Consider the following 20,291-nt stretch of genomic DNA (forward strand, 5'->3'; position numbering starts at 1 on the left):
TCCCATAATAACAACAACGACAATAATAATAATAATAATAATAATAATAATAATAATAATAATATAATTATTATTACTATTTTATCATTATTATTATTATTACTAGTAGTAGTAGTAGTAGTTGTAGTAGTGGTAGTAGTAGTAGTGGTAGTAGTAGTGGTATCATCATTATCATCATTATCTAATTTTTATTTTTTATCACGTCAGTGCTTTAAAGTACTTTTTTTGTATTATTTTTTATTTTGAAGTCTGGGGCCGGAAGTACTGGACACGGGTACCGGCGGTGCCACCTTCACGTCGCACTACGCAGCCTCGCTTCAGAGTACAACAAACTGGTTGTGAGGATATAACTGGCATGTTGGACGTATAAAACCAAACATTGTGAAATGGGCAAAAAGGACAGAGGCGATCGAGGTGAGTTGCTAACGTTACAGCCCAACCAAAGCTATCGTCTGCTAGCTGTTAGCTAACTGTGTGGCGAGTCGGCAGATGATGATGTTGAGGGAGAAGTGCTAACTGAAACTCACATCTCTCTGTTGTATATTGTTGAACACACTTGTCTTTGGACGCCTCATTTGATGATCAAAGATGGCAGATAGATAGTGAAGTGGTTTCTCACGGTAATATATTGAGATGTATGTCTTGCTGTACTTTGTGGCTACCTCTTGTATCATCACTATGTTCAAATGAGGACATAATACATGCGAGGCTCAACGATGGGCTTCATATGGATGTCACTGATATCCACCTAACTGTGAAGAATTAACTGCAGCCTAGAACGGTAAATTATATTTAGAAAAGCATGAATAAGCCACAAACCCTATAACTTTTTCACGGAAATATGTCCTTTATCAAACAACGTAACTGGTTTTAAGATGAGAAAAATAAACATCATGATATTGTTTTGGAATGTGAGAATCTACAAATACTTCACTTGTATTTCCACCCTGTTACCATGGATGTTTTTGACCCATACTGTCTGGCTACAGATAAGAAGTCCAAAAAGCGCTTCTATGAGGAAGAAGATGATGAAGAAGAGGCGGGGGGCAGTGAGTCTCAGGAAGCCATCCCGGCTGCTGCAGGAAAACAAGTGGATGAGTCCAGTACAAAGCTGGATGAGTACGGAGCCAAAGACTACCGTGCCCAGATGCTGCTGAAGAATGATCACTCGTCACGCCCCCTCTGGGTGGTAAGACATGTTTGGATTGTTGCTGTCTTCATACAGGCAGTTTACAAAATATTTTGCTCCCCTTCCTGCAATTTTACACATTTTATTTGTACATTTTTATCTCTTTTTTTTGTCATTTTCCTCCCCTCCAGGCCCCAGATGGGCACATCTTTCTCGAAGCCTTCTCACCAGTGTATAAGTACGCCCAGGATTTCTTGGTGGCCATCGCGGAGCCAGTGTGCAGGCCTAACCATGTCCACGAGTACAAGCTGACAGCCTATTCCCTGTATGCAGCTGTCAGTGTGGGGCTGCAGACCTCTGACATTGTGGAGTATCTGCAGAAACTCAGCAAGACATCTGTACCTGATGGGATCGTGCAGTTCATTCAGGTCTGAATGAGAGACGTTCTGGTGGTTTGAGGGAAGAGAGGACACAAAGAACATGTTTTTGATGTCATGTATGCAAAATGTGGTTGTTTAATCCCTGCTTTCAATTCCTTTCAGCTCTGCACAGTGAGCTACGGCAAAGTCAAGCTGGTGCTCAAGCACAACAGGTAAAGACATTTCAACAAGCATTCCTTCTGTCTTTGCATCATGAATGATCCCTTCGGCGCAGTGCTCCTCCTGAACCGTGCTACTTAATTACCCTCAGGTATTTTGTTGAGAGCGCCTTCCCTGATGTGATCCAGCGGCTTCTGCAGGACAATGTGATCCGTGAATGTCGTCTCCGCACTGCAGACGGGGCAGACACAGAGCTTATTACTGAAGTCATCCACAGCAAGTCTGCGGTATGCAATACAACACCTTATCTACCCCCATACAGTTTTATCATTTCAATAAAAATTATAATATAAATACACTATGATCGAAGGACGAAGGTGCTATATGAAATAAACTTTACCAATATGTAGAATAACATATAAATAATTTCTTAATTTAAACATGTTTTAATCTGCTACATGTTTGTGTTTATCACCCAGTGTTGGCTAGGGATACACTTTAGGGCTGCGTTTGACAGTTACTATAATCAGCAGATATCATTGATTTATTTGGTGATTATTTTTATGATTAATCCATTAATTGTTTAGTCTGTAAATGTAAAAGACATGCTAACTCAAGTTTTCCCAGCCGTACAACTTCCCCAAACCCCAAAAGACTCTGCTGAGACCTGCTAATGTTTAACATGTTTGCATGAAAAGTGACAAATCAACTTATCAGCTATCAAAATAGCTGGAAATTGATCAACCAATCACTGACTAATTGTTACCGCTGTAGCCCAGGTACAAAAAGACTAAACTTACTGCCACGTCATTGTGTTAATGACGGTTTTAAGTTACTACAAACACCACTGTAAATCTTTTTGGGATTAAATTTGTTGTTCATGAGACCTCTGGATGGTTAGAAATGTCTGCTACACTTCTGACAAAGACTGATATTGCTCATGTGTGGTGTAGTGTTGCACTACAGTGCAGTGCTGTGTGCTGTACTTCGCAGGTCTGAGACAGTTCATGCAGCTGCAGCTAGGTGGCAGCACAACCAGGGTTTTGGACCTGTGGGCAGCTACTCTTGAAACTGTCATCATGCACACATTTAAAAAAGACAAATACTATTGGTGAAATGAGGAAGGATGTCTGATGTAGGGAGTGAACAGTCATATCAGTAATCAGTCTTTTAGTAAATTATTGAAAAGCAATTGAAAAACAATGCCAGTCAAGTTTTGGCAATGGTTTTGTAGTTTGCCTTAATCATACATTGACAGATGTCGCCGTGTGTCTCTTTCTGACAGATCTCAAAGTCTGTTCAGGATAAGGGAGGTACTTCTACCTCACAGCAGCCGGCCGATGAGCAGACGTCGGCCCAGCAAGTTCCGGATGACATCTTCAGCTACTATGAACAGATGGATAAAGAGGAGGAGGAGGAGGAAGAGACTCAGACTGTGTCCTTTGAGATCCGCCAGGTAGTCATCTGATTTCTTCTTCAGTCTGTGCTGTTTGACCCTAAAAGACATTATTACAGCTGACCGTTTTTCAAACTGACTTCCTGTTTCTCTTGAAATGAATGTAGCAGTATCCATTACTTTAATCTTTTTTTTTTTCTTAAATGTTGTGAAGCTCTAATATCTGGCTCTCTACTTGCAATTGTATTACTACAAGATGATAGTGTTTTATCGTGGTTTTATTTCAAATTAAGTGCCATTCATAAAAAACATGAAATCATATGACCGTGCACTACTCTGAACTGTTTTCTTCTCTGATCTGGAGTAGGAGATGATTGAAGAGCTGCAGAAGCGCTGCATTCAGCTGGAGTACCCCCTCCTGGCAGAGTACGACTTTCGCAACGACACGGTCAACCCCGACATCAACATAGACCTGAAGCCCACTGCTGTGCTGCGGCCCTACCAGGAAAAGAGTCTGCGCAAGATGTTTGGAAATGGACGCGCTCGCTCCGGGGTCATTGTGCTGCCCTGCGGTGAGACAGCTAGATTGTAACACTGAGTGCCGAAACAGAAAAGACACCAGCAGAGCATTTCATCTGAATAAAAACACAAACCAGAAATGGGAAAATGGTAGCGCTTGTATATGAAATGATGTATGGTGTAAAGTGTTCAACAAGTATTTGCTTAGCCCTTATGAAAAAAGGATGTACTCTATTTTTATATTAATATGACAGCAACCCGGCCTATTACTAACTCTTTTGAATGTTTCTGTACGTTTCAATTATTTTATCTCCCCTTTGCTTTCCAGGAGCTGGCAAATCTCTGGTGGGTGTGACGGCGGCGTGCACGGTGCGTAAACGCTGCCTGGTGTTGGGTAACTCCTCGGTGTCAGTGGAGCAGTGGAAGTCTCAGTTCAAGATGTGGTCCACTATCGACGACTCCCAGATCTGCCGCTTCACCTCCGACGCCAAGGACAAGCCCATCGGCTGTTCTGTGGCCATCAGCACCTACTCTATGCTGGGCCACACCACCAAGCGCTCCTGGGAGGCTGAGAGGGTCATGGAGTGGATGCGGAGCCAGGAGTGGGGACTCATTATCCTGGATGAGGTGCACACTATCCCCGGTGAGCTGTTACAGTACATCGCACTCTCAGTGTAACTTTCTCATGCCAAGAATATTTTTGAAATAATGTTTTGGGACACAGTGGGATGTGTATGCATAATTTGGTAACAAAATGCTTACATATTAACCCTGCGTTTAATCTGTAGCCAAGATGTTCCGTCGTGTTCTGACCATCGTCCAGGCGCACTGCAAGCTGGGGCTCACTGCCACACTGGTCAGGGAAGATGACAAGATTGTGGACCTCAACTTCCTAATCGGGCCAAAGCTGTACGAGGCCAACTGGATGGAGTTGCAGAACAACGGCTACATCGCCAAAGTCCAGTGTGCAGAAGTGAGTCTTGTAGAAATACAAGAGCAATTAAGATAAAGGAATGTAAACGTAATATTTTTAATGAATTACGTGGTTTATGTGTGCTCTTCTTCTTGCAGACATACATGATTGATGTAGAGCTGTCTTGTGTCATCGTGGTGCATGCAGACTTTGTAATCATTGAATAAATTGGGCTCATGTCTCACATATTTAACTACTATAATGAAGTGCACTACATCTGTACTGTTAAGCCTTGAACTACCACTTTTACTCCTGCATAAATTGTTCTTATTACTGCCATGATGACAGGAGACTGAATTACCAAGGGAGCATGATCCACATCGATAAAGCCATCTGAACAATGTACCCCCTGTGTCTGTTTCTTCAGGTGTGGTGCCCGATGTCTCCGGAGTTTTACAGAGAGTACGTGGCCATCAAGACGAAGAAGCGCATCCTGCTGTACACGATGAACCCCAACAAGTTCCGTGCTTGCCAGTTTCTCATTCGCTTTCACGAGCGGCGTAACGACAAGATCATCGTCTTTGCTGACAACGTGTTTGCCTTGAAGGAATACGCCATCCGCCTCAACAAGTAAATTATTCACGAACAAGAGCGGCGCTTTGAATGTTTCCGTAAATTGCCTGTTGAGATGAGATTTCTTCATGCTTTTTAATTCTGTTCTTAATTTCCTCCCAAGGCCGTACATCTACGGTCCGACCTCTCAGGGGGAGCGTATGCAGATTTTGCAGAACTTCAAACACAACCCCAAGATCAACACCATTTTCATCTCCAAGGTAAACCGATCAATCTGGAATGGATTGTGTGTATATAATACGGATTTATTCAGCCACCATGCAACATGTTCTTATGGCCGATGGGGGGCAGACCCAGAGTTTCTAGATGGCTAACTAACCATGATAAACATTCTGTGCCTATATTTTTGTTATTTCTTCATGTAAGTATGATGAAAGGTTCGAAAGGCCAATTTTCACCTTCAGAGATTTAGATCTTTTTGTAAGAGAAAACCTGAAACATGTTTACCTTTTCTTAAAACGGCAAATGCGTGCAGACACAGTGATGAAGTGGTGATATTTCAAGTATTTTAATTCATACCATGTCTCCCGTGCCGAACAGGTTGGAGACACTTCATTTGACTTGCCAGAAGCCAACGTCCTGATCCAAATCTCCTCCCATGGTGGATCACGCAGACAGGAGGCCCAGAGGCTTGGCAGAGTCTTACGAGCCAAAAAAGGTTGTTTTGCAAAAATGTTTTTTATTTATTATTTTTTTAAAGTTGTTGATTCACGTCACACAAACTGACATAACTGTCATGACCATAAATAAAGTTTTTCTCACCACATCTGTGCGTTTGTTTAGGGATGGTAGCAGAGGAGTACAATGCATACTTCTATTCACTGGTGTCCCAGGACACTCAGGAGATGGCTTACTCCACCAAGAGGCAGAGGTTCCTGGTGGATCAGGGATACAGCTTTAAGGTGTGTTAACCCTCTACAGCGTCTCAATTCACGTTATTTCTGTGTCCTCACAACAGTGCACCGCTAATTTCACCCCTCTTTGAACACCAGAAGGATTCATACAGAAGTGACGTTAGGCACAGAATCTGAAGATTTATTTCTGTTTTGAACAGCCTGATTTAAGTACAGTATCAGATTTTGAATGTTGGATTTCCTTTGTTTCCGTTTCTGTTGTGGATACACTTGCCCCAGCCTAGTTGGAGCCTGATGTTAGATGCTTTTAAATGTGTTTGGTTTCATCCGATCCGGTCTGGCAGGCACTGTGTAGTGTGAGGCTGGCCAAGACGAGCCAAGACTGAAATCTTAGAGTCATTCTGGCAGGTTTACAGGGACAAAACAAAGAATGAACTAGAAAATGCTCTGGTTTGAGAAAGAGCATCTTTTAGTCACAGAAATGGTTAACTCTGTTGTCGATACTTTATACTCTAAAGGCTTACTTAAAGGCTAACTGTGAAAAATATGTTTACAGGTCTTGTGGAGTACGACTGCATATGTGAAAAGGTAGTTTAAAGCATTTTATGGCTCCAGAGGAAGCTGCGTTTAATCTGAGGAATCGTCTACAGTGATCTCACTCATTGGCTAAGTTGCATTGTGGGTAGTACTGCCAAGACCTGTAAACACGTTTTAAACATGGAAGATTGATGGAGTTACCCTTAAAATGTATCTGTGATAAATCCTTCCGGACAAATAGGAAAATGTTTATGGATGCGGAAACGTTGTGTTTCATCCTCGATCACCTCGTTCCTGTTCTATTTACAATCACCGTTTCTTACTTGTCATGTTCTTCCTCACAGGTCATCACAAAGTTGGCAGGTATGGAGGAAGAGGACCTGATGTTCTCCTGCAGAGAGGACCAGCAGCAGCTGCTTCAGAAGGTCCTAGCTGCTTCCGATCTGGATGCCGAGGAGGAAGTGGTGGCGGGAGAGCTGGGCGGGAGACCACAGGTGAGCACATGCACCAAGCACGGATTCAAATCCTCTGCATGACTGCTGTGGTGCTATGGCATGTTGAAATATTCCCGCATTTTTTTTCTCTGTCTCCTTAACAGTTCTCAAGGCGAACAGGCACCATGAGCTCCATGTCGGGTGCAGACGACACCGTCTACATGGAATATCAGAGTCGAGGCAGCAAAGCGGCCACACAAGCAAAGGGCGTTCATCCGCTCTTCAAGCGCTTCAGAAAGTAGACGCGCTGACTGGAAACTTAACTCAGCTACAAGGCGGCAATAGGATGAAGTTAAAGAAAGCTAAGGAGCAAGTCACAAGCAGCATGTTCGGATAGTCCGGTTTTTGTCCTGGAGAACAGAGTAAAGCCTTGAAATCATCGGGCACTGAATATCATCTGAAACTACTGACGATGCACTGTACATTGCTTTTCTGATGAAGAGGCTGAAATGACCTCCTCATTTGGTTAAGCGTACGATTCCCGCAGGGCTCCATGTGGTAAATGTGTGCGTGTCAGCTCCAGTTTCCTCAAACACCTACATGCATGACATTTGCAGGTGAAATGCAAACTCTCTGCAAAGTGTTGACAGCTGTTTAAAAAAAAAAAAAAAGGAAAAACAATGTTGCTTCTAAGCTTGTCATTTTTCTGGCTGTCTGATCATAGCCAATTGTCTTTTGTTTATGAAATTCAAATAAATTCCACAAAACATGAAGGCTTCAAAATGCTATTTGGAGTGCATTTCAGCCACAAATGTCCGTGCGGAGGATGGGTACTGGAGTATGACCGTCAGATAGGTGAGCCCTTGAAGTAGCTAATGATCAGCTCTCAGAGGAATAAGGTGTCCTATGTACTGCCAGCAGTTGCTTCACTGACAACTGTGTCTGAGATGGAAAAGCGAGGACGCGTGTTGGACGCGTGTTTTTTTTTTTTTACAGTAAAACTATCAAAACACATAAATAACTGTTGTTCCTACCATCAAATGAAGGCTACGCATCACATTTTCTTCCGCTGTACACACATTTCTTTTCATTTGTTCTAGTAAGCAAAGTGCAGCTGCAAGATTCCTCTCCCTTGAAAACTGAAAGAAGGGAAACATTGAGCCTTTTTTGGACTTGGCACGAGTAAAAGCCGGGGCCACAGAGGGGAAAGGGGTTTGGGGGGGGGGGCTCTACCTTCTTTGCTTGGTAATTACTTGCCAAGAAAACAACATCTACAGCCGGATGCCTTGTGCTAGCTGCCAATGTAGTGAGTGTGGGAAAATACCCACCTCTGCCCAGCCACCCTTCAGCAGACCCCAGGGCACAATCCCCTCTTGTTAATCCTTGTTATGTGTCCCCTGGAGACTTGAGGCTTACTGGCTCGGAGGGGGCGATGAGTAGATCTGAACTCACGTGTCCACCGAGGTGAGAAGAGTGAGAGGATGTTCAATCCCAGTGAAGTACATTTATCAAAATGTACACAGAGGGCATTGGGAGATCTAGTATGGCGACGCATATCCTAACTGACGCATGGTTCATGAGATCTTCGTGATACCGTTCTAGCTCAGTTTTGATATGTCAGAAAGCCGATAAAGTTCAAAAGCAGTGATGAGCTGAGGGTCCAAACCCTCCACCTCGAGATCTGCAAAAGTTTGAGAAGTTCAACAGAGAGAGAATCAGCCCAAGTTCTTATCAGCATGAATACTTCCTGAGACAGAGACAAGACTAATGTGCAAATATTTTACATTAGCTGAGCTGCCATCTCGCCCCGGCATTCCATTTATCTTTGGGAAAGTTTTAATCACCTCTCATGTTCAGGAGAAATGTGGCCCGTGTAAATGAGCTCCAGCCTTGGATAACTGTTCTATTTCCACAGTGTTGTCAGCATCTCCTTAAATATATCAGCTAAACATTAACAGACCAGTGCGCTCTTACATGTGTAGGTTTAAACAGCTGATGATTTGTGCCTGTGCTTACACAAGCCAGGCTGTGGGAGAGATTCTCCTTTTTTTGTTTTATGATCAGTGTATACTATGCACTGTGGTTTCATGTGACTTTAATCACTTTAAGGTTAATTCAGTGTGTGTGTGTGTGTGTGTGTGTGTGTGTGTGTGTGTGTGTGTGTGTGTGTGTGTGTGTGTGTGTGTGTCTCAGGCTGATTGATTGGTGTGATGTAACTGCGTTTTGGCACGTTGTGATCCACTCCTTTTGCAACGACAGGATGGATCCCGCAGCTTTTGTGTGTGTGTGTGTGTGTGTGTGTGGTTGGGGGGAAACGCCCACAACCGAATACAGAGTTATCCCTCCCTTCTTTTGAGGCGAACATCCAATCCTCTTCCACTTCAGAGGTTGTACAAGCAACTATTTAAAAAGCGTCCCACAACACAATCCCATCTGACATTACATTACCACACACGGAGGACTGCGTCTCTGCACGTGCCAGGAACGTGCATTTTGCAGATGTGAACTCTGCTGCCCGTCGACATTGCGGGAGACTCAATCATCATACAGACTCATCATACACCGCTTTTTGCTCTCGGAAGAAGAAGAAAAAAAAAAACCCCGATAGATATCTACACAATGGCAATCCTGAATAAATTTACGACAGCATGTTGGAGGAATTTTCAAGGCGACCGGCCAAACAGGCAGCTGTTCTCCATTTTACGCGCCTTACACAAGTCAGCAGCCAGCGAGGCTTTAGGGATCTCCGCGGCTGGAGAGGAATCCATGGCTGAGAGACTGATCGCGCCGGCGGATGTCGGCGAGAAAGCAACAGTCAAGACCCTGAAGGAGATGCCTGGTCCCAGCACCTTATCCAACTTGATCGAGTTCTTCTGGAGAGACGGGTTCAGCAGAATTCACGAAATTCAGGTAACGACGGCCTCCAGCTTGAAATCATCTCTTTGTTTCCAACCAGTGGCGAAGAGTCTGCCAAATTTGCCACCTATGCGTAAAATGGCACGGACCGTTGCGTAAAAGCGCACCAGGCGTTTGGCCGCCCGTCACTTTTCCACTCCAAGGAACGAAGTGAGGTGTCAATCCACATGACAAAACACGACACACGAGTGCCTGTGTCGTTACCCTCTGATTGGTCCTGTTGCTGATCTTGTCTGGAGACTTGACAGAATCTGATAATGAGACATATTATATCATCACACATCTCCATTTATTCCTTTAATGTGTGTGAATATTCTTTATTTCCAAACCAGTGTACTGAATTCTAAAAGTAGAGTACACACATACCTTTTGTTTCATTTTTTTTTTCATGTTTCATTTGAGAAATTTCTTAATTTAATCTGGAGATAAATCCAAGTGATAGGATTGGAAAGTGTCTTAACACATTTTTGTGTGACTTGAGTACTTAAGAAGTCAGGACAGAGGATAAGATCAGATCAAATGCAGATGGCACATCAGCATTCTTCCTCAGCAGGGGTTTATTTAGTAACAGCTGTTTGAACAGCACCATTTTCCATTCAAATATAGATAATCCACTTTTACTTAATCAACACTACACAATTCAACACATAGGCCTATATTTGGATGGTGGGTAATTGAAGATTTTAAATCATGCCATTATTGCTGTGCGGTTTGGCTGGCTGGCATACAATACCACTCTATTCAACACAAGTATTATTTCTGCACTAGTTAGATACAATAAAATCAATTCTTTAGTAAATTGTTGGAATACATTTACATATCTGATCCTAATAGCCAAAATGTTCCACATTACCCTGTAGATTTCTAATATAATATGCCAGTCAAAAGCAACATTATGCAGGAATTTCCTTTTTGTGCCATCTGGCACGCCCCACAGTTTCGCAGTGCAACACCACTGCCATAAATCCAAATCCCAGGTCTGTAGCAGCTCCTCAGAAGTAATGTAAGTGCTGACTTTAAACAAAACTCATTACGTCATAACAATGTTGTGTGATGTGTTGAAAACTTGTCTGCGACGCTGTGATCCTACCCGCTCACTGGAGTGACACAGTGCAGAAACAAGTGGCTGAGACAGAGACACCATTCACCCTGTTACGAGACACTGTACCATTAACATTGATTTTAAAGGGGTTATTTAAGGTGAAAAAGTCACAATGTTGCCTCATAAGGTGAAGTTAGTCAAACAAGAAATGCGTACGACAATTTATTTACTGATGTCCCTACTGCCTTTTACAGATGAAGCACAGGCAGATGTATGGCAAAATTTTCAAATCCCGTTTCGGGCCCCAGCTGGTGGTGTCGGTTGCTGACCGTGATCTGGTGGCGGAAGTCCTCAGGGCCGAGGGTGTGGCCCCTCAGAGAGCCAACATGGAGTCCTGGAAGGAGTACAGAGACATGAGAGGCCGTTCCACCGGACTCATCTCAGCGTGAGTCCCCCTTTTTAACCTTTGAGTCTGGACAAGCAGTATTGACTTGAGAGTTGACGGGATTATCACTTCAGTTACCACATATACAGATGGGCACAGTGCAAAGCTTCTGTGGGATACATTTCCAGGATCAGCACATGTCTAGCGTGCATGCTCTATACTCCTCTAAACTCTGCTCTTCTATCTTTAAACTTCTGGTATCAGTAATTGCAGCTCTTAACAGATGCACAGCTATGTCTGTGAATGTGCTATGTTGTTATAAGACAGTTCACGAGAATGCCTGAAGTTCACCTTGTCTCCCATTTCCTGTTTTTTTTTTCCAGAGAGGGAGAGGATTGGTTGAAGATGCGCAGCGTGCTCAGGCAGCTCATCATGCGCCCGCGTGACGTCGCCGTCTTCTCCGATGACGTGAACGAGGTGGTAGATGACCTGATAAAGAAAATTTGCATCCTGCGCACCGAGCACTCTGACGGCGCGACTGTCTTCAATGTGAATGACCTCTTCTTCAAATATGCCATGGAAGGTTGGTAAATGTTGTCTGTGAAGCAATTCAAAGTCGACATGGTGGATTTGAAAAGAAGAGTGCAGATGTACAAGTAATAGCAGAGAGAAAGTTGTCAGGAATAAGAAAAGTACTTTTTAATCATCTAAAATGTAGGCATTCCTCATGATGAAGCTCGTCACGTCCTGACAATTAACAACTGCTCAAGCTGCCAAGGCGCTAATGCTCAAAAGCACAAACTACTGATGTATCCAGTGATGGGACAGGAATCCTTTTGAATGCTTTCCAAATGCGTAGAAAAGCATGAAACTTCGTCTTCCCTTTTCCTCGTCATCGTGTTCGTCTTCACAGGTGTAGCGGCCATTTTGTACGAGTGCCGACTAGGCTGTTTGGAAAACCACATTCCCCAGGAAACCCAAGACTACATCAGTGCGCTGCACCTCATGTTCAGCTCCTTCAAGACGACCATGTACGCCGGGGCGATCCCCAAGTGGCTCCGACCTATCATCCCCAAACCGTGGGAGGAGTTCTGTCTCTCCTGGGACGGCCTCTTCAAATTCAGTAAGTGGTCCAAAGCTTATGAAGCTCTAGGTGCCCCAGTCCGTGGAGCAAACTGCCCCCATACGTCAGATCTGCCCCCTCTATTGAGTTGTACACCTCAAGACCCACTTCTTTTCTTTGGCTTCAGTCATACTTAACTTGTGATAGATAAATAAGCCTTCATAATAGCTGTGTTACTAGTTTTTATACTACCTCAAACTGAACTCTGGGTATATGCATGATCTTTATTCTGTCTGTTCTGATGATCTTACTTTAATTTGCCTTTGTTTGTAAAGCACTCTAGTCAGCTCATGTAGATTTAAAGGTGCTATGTGTAAGAATTTTAGTTGAAAACATTCAAACATTAACTTAAATTACTAACAGACTGGTTAGAAGTGACAGTTTTGAGGTTATGATGTCTATGTATTGTGCTGTAGGGCTGTCTCCTGAAGTTATGCTAACTCCATAACCATACTAGCTCCTGTGCTAGCTGTGTAAACACCAACATGCCCAATTTGTGCCACTAGATGAATTCCAAACTGAGCTAACTATCTAATAGACCATCTTCACATGGTAGCCATTTTCCTGTGATGGGATAATGTTATGCTGCTTGTGCTCCAAATTGCAAGTCAACTGAAGAAATGATGGAAAGTACCCGTTAGCTAACGTTAGTATTCAGCCACTTCCTAGCTAACATTTCCGTTTCAATTATATCTCAATTTTAGTTACACCTTCAGATACATGTGTCGAAAATGTATGTTTGATATACATCAAACATACGCCTTTCCCCTCATGTTGTGTGACATGTATCAAACAGTAATGTCAGCTAGGAAGTGGCTGAATGCTAACACTAGCTGTTTTGCTATCAAATATATTATATATATAAATATTGTTTTATCTTGAAATATGGCCAGATGTACTTCAGGATTTTAACTACCCATCATATTTTCAGTTGCTGATCAACCAGAAAGCAGTGAAATTATAACAACTTGTCAGACTCCCTACTTTATAGGAATTGCAACCAGGAACACAGCACTACAACATCCCTGATGTGAAGTCAGAGGAACAGGGTGGCCCTATGATTATGGTCTATGACAGCTACAGTTGGAAGCAGTTAGCGATTACTCTGTTGATATGGCACCCCGTTTGTTTTTAGTATGAAATCGACAAGTGGCCAAGTCTTACATATTGTTGTTTCAGTGACCGATTTCAACTGTCTGCCTACATTACCCTGAGTACATTCATAATAATAGGGTATCCCAGAAGTTTAGTGCTGCACCTCCAAAAAGCTGGAGGCAAAGGAAACATTTAAAAAATGGAAGTCTTGGCAGAGGACAGAGATGTATTCTGACAGGTCCAAAAACACTTGATGCCGTGGAGTCTTTGTTAAGTACTTGTGGTATCCAAGCAGAAGCCGATATAACTAAAGCCAACATCAAGAGTTATCTTTTCAGACTTGACAAAGCTCCTCCAGAGCCCCAAAAGACGTTATACAAATATGTTCACAGGGTGCGGCGCAATGTAATGCCCCTGTAAGATTTTCCATTTTCCAGTGGCAACGAGGGCTTTGAATCTTAAAGTGTGAAGTTTATTCATCCTTTTTTGTCCTTTTTTTTGTATTATCCAAAAAAGTAAAGTATCATGTTAGATCTGTACTAGATTGTGTCCGTGTTGTAAACATATTAGATGATACTAGTTCTGTAGGGCTTTGTGAAATATAAATAAGTAAAAGTTGAGGTCTGCACCTTTTTTTTTAATTTTTTGGACAAACAGACTGGCGTCAATAGAAAGGAATGTTGATTTGCATGTAAATCTCCATTGCTTTACCATGGGGGCTGTGGCAGTGTGGGGTTCCTCTGTTACATAACTTTCATTTCCCTCACTACCATCCCTCACCTCCCCACTCCCCCTCTTTCCTATTCATCCCACCTTCTCCATCTTTTATCCGATCGCAGGCCGCATTCACGTTGATAAGAGGCTTGCGGAGATCAAGTCCCAGCTGGAGCGGGGAGAGGAGGTGCAGGGAGGGCTGCTCACACACATGCTCGTTACCAGGGAGATGAGCGTAGAGGAGATCTACGCCAACGTAACGGAGATGCTACTGGCCGGGGTCGACACGGTGTGTGTTGTGTGTGTGTGTGTGTGTGTGCGCGTGTGTGTATGTGTTTATGCAGAAGCTTTAAAGGATATGCAGAGAAAAATTTGAGGAGTGTAGAGATGCAGTGACTATGGCTTTAGCCAGAAGTGCAGGGGTTGGGAGGCGAATGTGTGCGTCTCTGTCTTTGTGTGTGTGAGTCAGTGTTGAGTTTCAAGGGTTGGGTTTCTGGCGCCATATCTGTGCCTGTGTAGCTGTGCCAGCGTCAGGTCAGAGCAGTGAATCGGGGGGTTACACGGTGTCCCACTGACAAACTTGTTCTCGCTCGGATTTAGTTTCTTGTCATTTGTCTCTGTCTGTTAGATCTACACAGGGGGGCTTTTGTCTTCTTCTTTTTTTTTTTTTTCCTCTGCGAGACATCTGTGTTGTGTGTTCACGTGTTGCCACATCAGAACTTAATTAGATGGCACTGGTGAATGATTAAGACTGTTGATCTCATGTCAGTGAAGTATCATTTCTGGGAGAGTTTTGTGCCTTCTTTTTAATTGGCAGAAATTTACAGAAGTGGGGAAACACTGGGTAGGAGCAAGGTTTTGACATATGAGAAAGGTCCTGGGTCAGAGCTGGATCCAGGATGTTAGTTTTGCATGGTTGGCGCCTCAGCCCACTGAGTCATCAGACACCTCCACAGGACACAATTCAGTCAGAAAATTAAAGATATTTTTGAATTAAACCTTGAAACCAAAAAAACAAGTTCTTTACCCATGAGAATGATTTTTCAACTCTGTGAGACTCATTGGGTACATATGTGTGTGCATTTGCATCTGTCTGCGCACTGAGTGCACATGTGCATAGCTACTGCCTAATTTGTTTGGGGTACTGTCAGATTAATGAGAATTGTGTTTGCAGAGTGTTTTGTTCTGATCTGGGGGCTACGGGATGAAAGGGTGTGTGTGTTTTTGTTGAACTTGTTGCAACGGCCACGTCTCGGCAGGGGGTGGACTTAGCTGAGCCATTACCTGACCCCTTGGTGCATTTGCCTTTACTCAGCACACACAAGAGCTGTCAAGACACGTTAGCCACAGCCAGAGTTATAGCACAGACTGGGCAGAGGTGAGACGAGGGGGAGAATAAAGGGGGTGCACTCAAGGAAGAGGGACGCTGTCGTGAAACAGCGAAGATTGAGGAATTGGCGTCACGCGGGGGGGATGGTGGTTGGGGTTGGGAGTACGATGGTTGTTAGGAAATGAAGAGAAGACGTGGGGTGATAGCGGGGAGAGGCCTAAGTCTTTTAAGAGCTGTGTTTGGATGAGCTTGTGTCATATGATTCCTCCCCTCTGGCTTTGTCTGAGGTGTTGCCAGCATCTGTCCCAGCTGGGGTTGATTAGGTGCAAGTTGGTTAGATGGGAAGAGGGTGATGACAAAGTGGGAGGAAGAGCAGGGGTAAGAGGGCTGGATGGAAAGAGACAGGATGCCAGGAAGAGAAGTGAGATGTGGGGGTGGGCAACAATGTGTACGGTAAAGACAGGGCATCGATACGGGAAAGATGATTTTCATATCGTTTTTTTCTCATCTGCCCACGTCATTGAAATTTGAAATGTCAGTGACGTGCGAGTCAGAAGAAGGAAGAGTTGGGACAATTGAGAGCAGGGAGATAACTGTAATGAGAGCGTAGGGTGGTTGCAATAACGGAAAGAGGAAATGAAAATGATCAGGGTGGCACAACATGTGTGGGAGAGGATTTAGGAGGAAAAGCTTGAGTAATGATGTATTGGACATTTGAAAAATAGAGGGAGGGAGAAATGGCCTAAAATTCCATTTGATTTCTGTGATTTTTTTTTTTTTTTTTTTTTTTTTATTTATTGGATTGTTTTAAATTCTGTGCATGCTGGTTACATTCGATGTAAACTGCACACTGCACTGCTCCAAAATGTGTGGCACACCTCAGTGCTTTTTGGGATAAAGGGCCGGGAGTGCAGCTGGTCGAGTGGACTTTTTTTTTCAGTCTGTTTGTCTGCTCAGCACGTGGAATTGGCCCCCTCTCCCTCAAAGCCCCTCACTGTTTCCTAACCCTTACGCAACATCACAGCCACTCTTATATCAGCTAGTATTGCAGTCAAACCTGCTACATAACAGATTTAATAGATGAGCTCATGAACAATAGTAGTATACCAAACGTCTTTTTTTTTTTAATACCCTTTTCTGTTCTCCTAGACATCCTTCACTCTTTCGTGGGCCTGCTATCTGTTAGCGCAGCACCCTCATATACAGCAGCAAATCTTTGCAGAGGTGACGAGGACTCTGGGACCTGGAGCAGTGGCGACAGCCGATGATGTACCTCATCTGCCTCTCATCAGAGGGTTGGTCAAAGAGACTCTGAGGTGCGGGCTGCATGGATTTTTAAACTGTTCTATTGTGTTTTTGAAGGTTTTTGTATTTGCTGTCCCTCGTCATGTTAGAAACGATTCGGCAACAGACTTTTAAAATTAGAGGTCACCTTTTGCTATACGTGTTCACATGAGTATTTTTAATTTGTTCATAATCCTTCTCAGTGTGTTGCTTCCCTTTGTCCAATAATCTAAAATGGAAACTTTGTAATGGACTAATGTATAGTGCTGTTGAATAACACTCTCTGTGTGCCCCTCCCTGGGAGCAGGCTTTTTCCAGTTCTCCCAGGCAACGGACGGATTACCCAGGATGACTTGGTGGTGGGCGGATACTTCATCCCCAAAGGGGTAAGACTGATGAAGACATAAGAGATGCGAGCCTTCCAGTGTGTGCATGTGTTGAAGAGAAAGCGTGACCATTAGCGTTGGCCAAAAATAATTACAGTGGAACGAGATGTAACGTGATCCTGCATTACTCATCTCTCGTACAGATGCATGTACAATAGTCCAGCTGTTTTCATGACCCAACTCACTTTTTTCTGTTTATTCCCTCTGTTAGACTCAGTTGGCCCTGTGTCACTACTCCACATCTTTGGAGGAAGAGAACTTCCCTGATGCTTTAGACTTCCGACCAGAGCGCTGGATAAGGAAACATACCGCAGATCGTGTTGACAACTTTGGCTCAATTCCCTTTGGCTACGGCATCAGAAGCTGTATTGGCCGGAGAATAGCAGAGTTGGAAATGCATCTACTTCTCACAAGGGTAGGCTGCAGGAACATTTAAAAGTTGTCTTCAAACAAGTTGTCTCTCTTTCTCTCTCTGTGTCTGTAATGCATACAGCTTCACTGACTGCAATACAAATTACAGACAAAAAGTTTTACAATGTAACATTGCAGAGGTCATAGTAAATACTCTTTAAAGGGTAACCAATTTTACACACTAAAATGTGTTTCAGGGCTTGGGGGAATGCTACCGCATATGTGGGGAAAAAAACTAGATTAAAGCCTTTTGTTTCCAGAGGAAACTACATAATGTGATAAATTGCTTCCAGGGATGTTGCTCACTGGCCAAGCTGCGTTGTGGGTAATGTAGGCACCACGTTTCAAAAAGAAAGAAGAATATATAGATTTAAAAAGGCGGTTGCATGCATCTTTCCCTGGAGCCACAAATAAAATGTGGTGGAGTGACCCTTTAAGTTTGTCTTTTTAATGCTTTGGAGACAAACTTGGCAAACCTAAAATAGGCTATCATTACAATTGTTGTCATCCTCTCTCAAAATATTTTTTTTTATTATATATGTATTTCACCAGAATAGGCTCCATTGAGATTAAAACTCCTGTGTTCAAGGGAATGCTGGTTGCAGCACAAGATTAAAAAAAATTGTCATAAGTGTAGTATTTTCTAGTCTGAGGGTGTAGAGTACCTAAAAGTCATCGTGTGCAAAGTGCAAAAACATGGGACTCACTTTCTCCTTCTCCCACATCATATAGCTCACAGTCACTGAATATTTCTGAATGTCCCAACCCTTGAGGAAGCACCAGTTCCTAGATGTGCCCCATAAGATCTTTAGTTTAAATATTATACTTGCTGTAAACATGAGTCTGACAATCTGACTGACCTCTCTGTGGCTTTGCTCCTCAGCTCATTCAAAAGTTCCACATCAGCATGTCTCCTCTCACTGATGATGTCAAGGCCAAAACCCACGGCCTGCTCTGCCCTGCTGCCCCCATCCACCTGCAGTTCATCGACAGGGAAACTTAGACACTGACTCTTCTCCACAAGGACTAATGTACTGTATGTGTCTAAAGCGCTGATTTATTATCATTTTTTATTTTATTTTTTTAGAAATACACTGCTTTTAGTACACCTTTGATTGTCGATAGTGAGCTGATGCTGAGGTTTTACTCAGGCAAGAAATGTGTCTCAGCTTCTCCCGTCAGTGAGGAGGACACAGAAATAGTACTGGATTGAAAATGTAAAGATAAAGGCTGTTCTTGTATGTCTTAACTGTTTGTACTTTGTGAAAACCACTGCAGTGTGGACTGGTACTCCTGCCATCCATTCTATTCAAAATAGTAAGTGGAATGGAACTATAATCTTTGTACTCAAAATGTATTATTTTCATATCATGTGCATGCATGTATATAATGATGTGTGCACACACATTAATACATAATCAAACTGTTTTCATCCCTATGTTTGAGAGAGTTATTCACTAAGAATGTTGAGGGGCAACTATGAATGTACTGAAAATGAGCTGTTTTAAGAGGTTGAGTATGTATATAATGAGCTTTATTTTAAGACTGTATTGCAAACCAAAATTTTGTTGCAGGTCGCTCTTTTTTGTTTTTTCTTGGCATCACCATGTTTTTAATCAGACCAGGACAGAACATTTAAACATTATGTAACAGTTTTTTGGGGGGTTTTTGTTTTACCATAAATCACAGCCTCCAAATCATTTTGATGGCACGGTGTCATGTAACAGGGTGAATAGTTTCTCTGTCTCAGCCACTCTGCCCCCCATCACTTGTTTGTGCACTTCAGTGAGAGAGTAGGATCACAGCATTACATGTTTACTTCAAGATACAATGTCTTAACACATAACATTGTGAACACGTAATGGGTTTTGTTTGTGATCAGCACCTACATTACGTCCGTGTAAGTACAATCCCAGGTCTGTGACAATTTGTCAGACATTGGCCCTGCACTCGGAAACTGGGGGCGAGAGGATACATGTTTTAATTCATGTACTATATACCCCTGGAACTGTTCAATAGTATTTTAAAATGTAAACATGTAATTGTAAGAACAAAAGCTTTTTAAAATATAAAGCCGATCACCCTTTGCATTTTTATTTTTTATGCACGATATATTTGGATCCAAAAAAGTCTTGAGTTTTTGGATTATATGCTGTTTGTGTGGAGTATTGTCAGATTATGGGTGACATTACGATTTTATTGAGAGAGCTAATGTATGTTACAGAACAGTTTGTGCAAGGGGGAAGAGACAAGTTGCTGGACTGTGTCATAATGAAGAATCACACTGGTTTGCTTATAGGAAAATGGAAACATTTTATATCTTTGTATTTATCTTGATTTCTTTTGTCTTTCTGTACCTTTTTACTGTAGTTCCAGTGAAACTGGGAAACAATAAAAAAAAATCTAATTATTATTTTAACATTACCTGTGTTGTCTTTGTCAAGATCTTTGTGTCCACAAATCAGAAGTTTATTTAAAAAAAAAATACTACAGAGAGTAATGGATGAAAACAAGGAACAACTCAATAGAATGAATCTTTTGAGTAGTTTTTTTGAGAGTTGTCACCAATAAGTGAATTATTCCAGTGACTCAATGGTGTGTGTCCAAGGTTTTTAAAAATATAATTCCTTATTAAGTTCCCAAGGTGCCCA

The 20,291-nt window shown here is 42.7% G+C and overlaps 2 protein-coding genes across 2 annotated transcripts; both read left to right on the forward strand.

The window, feature by feature from the left end:
* Positions 1-260: 260 nt before the first annotated feature.
* On the forward strand, positions 261-7,781 carry ercc3 (excision repair cross-complementation group 3). Its single transcript, XM_037095984.1, has 15 exons — positions 261-414; positions 990-1,189; positions 1,321-1,557; positions 1,672-1,721; positions 1,820-1,955; positions 2,954-3,124; positions 3,432-3,636; positions 3,912-4,226; positions 4,372-4,556; positions 4,924-5,126; positions 5,233-5,329; positions 5,670-5,787; positions 5,913-6,031; positions 6,865-7,014; positions 7,119-7,781. The coding sequence occupies exons 1-15, from the start codon at positions 387-389 to the stop codon at positions 7,254-7,256; spliced, it is 2,352 nt and encodes a 783-aa protein (XP_036951879.1). The 5' UTR covers positions 261-386; the 3' UTR covers positions 7,257-7,781.
* Positions 7,782-9,333: 1,552 nt separating this feature from the next.
* Positions 9,334-20,064, forward strand: LOC119018381 (cytochrome P450 27C1). The gene is made up of 9 exons (XM_037095985.1): positions 9,334-9,864; positions 11,167-11,357; positions 11,681-11,880; positions 12,211-12,420; positions 14,355-14,518; positions 16,709-16,875; positions 17,151-17,229; positions 17,441-17,644; positions 18,524-20,064. The coding sequence occupies exons 1-9, from the start codon at positions 9,574-9,576 to the stop codon at positions 18,641-18,643; spliced, it is 1,626 nt and encodes a 541-aa protein (XP_036951880.1). The 5' UTR covers positions 9,334-9,573; the 3' UTR covers positions 18,644-20,064.
* Positions 20,065-20,291: the final 227 nt, after the last annotated feature.

This window comes from Acanthopagrus latus, chromosome 4 (assembly GCF_904848185.1).
Source record: "Acanthopagrus latus isolate v.2019 chromosome 4, fAcaLat1.1, whole genome shotgun sequence".
Taxonomy (NCBI): domain Eukaryota; kingdom Metazoa; phylum Chordata; class Actinopteri; order Spariformes; family Sparidae; genus Acanthopagrus; species Acanthopagrus latus.

What these genes read in the sequence shown, in the direction of transcription:
- ercc3 (XM_037095984.1), top strand. Translation starts at nt 387, where the DNA reads ATGGGCAAAAAGGACAGAGGCGATCGAG. An exon ending in AAAGGACAGAGGCGATCGAG is followed by an intron (nt 415 to 989) that starts GTGAGTTGCTAA and finishes GTCTGGCTACAG; the next exon opens with ATAAGAAGTCCAAAAAGCGC. An exon ending in AGTCTTACGAGCCAAAAAAG is followed by an intron (nt 5,788 to 5,912) that starts GTTGTTTTGCAA and finishes GCGTTTGTTTAG; the next exon opens with GGATGGTAGCAGAGGAGTAC.
- LOC119018381 (XM_037095985.1), top strand. Translation starts at nt 9,574, where the DNA reads ATGGCAATCCTGAATAAATTTACGACAGCATGTTGGAGGAATTTTCAA. An exon ending in TACTGGCCGGGGTCGACACG is followed by an intron (nt 14,519 to 16,708) that starts GTGTGTGTTGTG and finishes CTGTTCTCCTAG; the next exon opens with ACATCCTTCACTCTTTCGTG. An exon ending in GATACTTCATCCCCAAAGGG is followed by an intron (nt 17,230 to 17,440) that starts GTAAGACTGATG and finishes TCCCTCTGTTAG; the next exon opens with ACTCAGTTGGCCCTGTGTCA.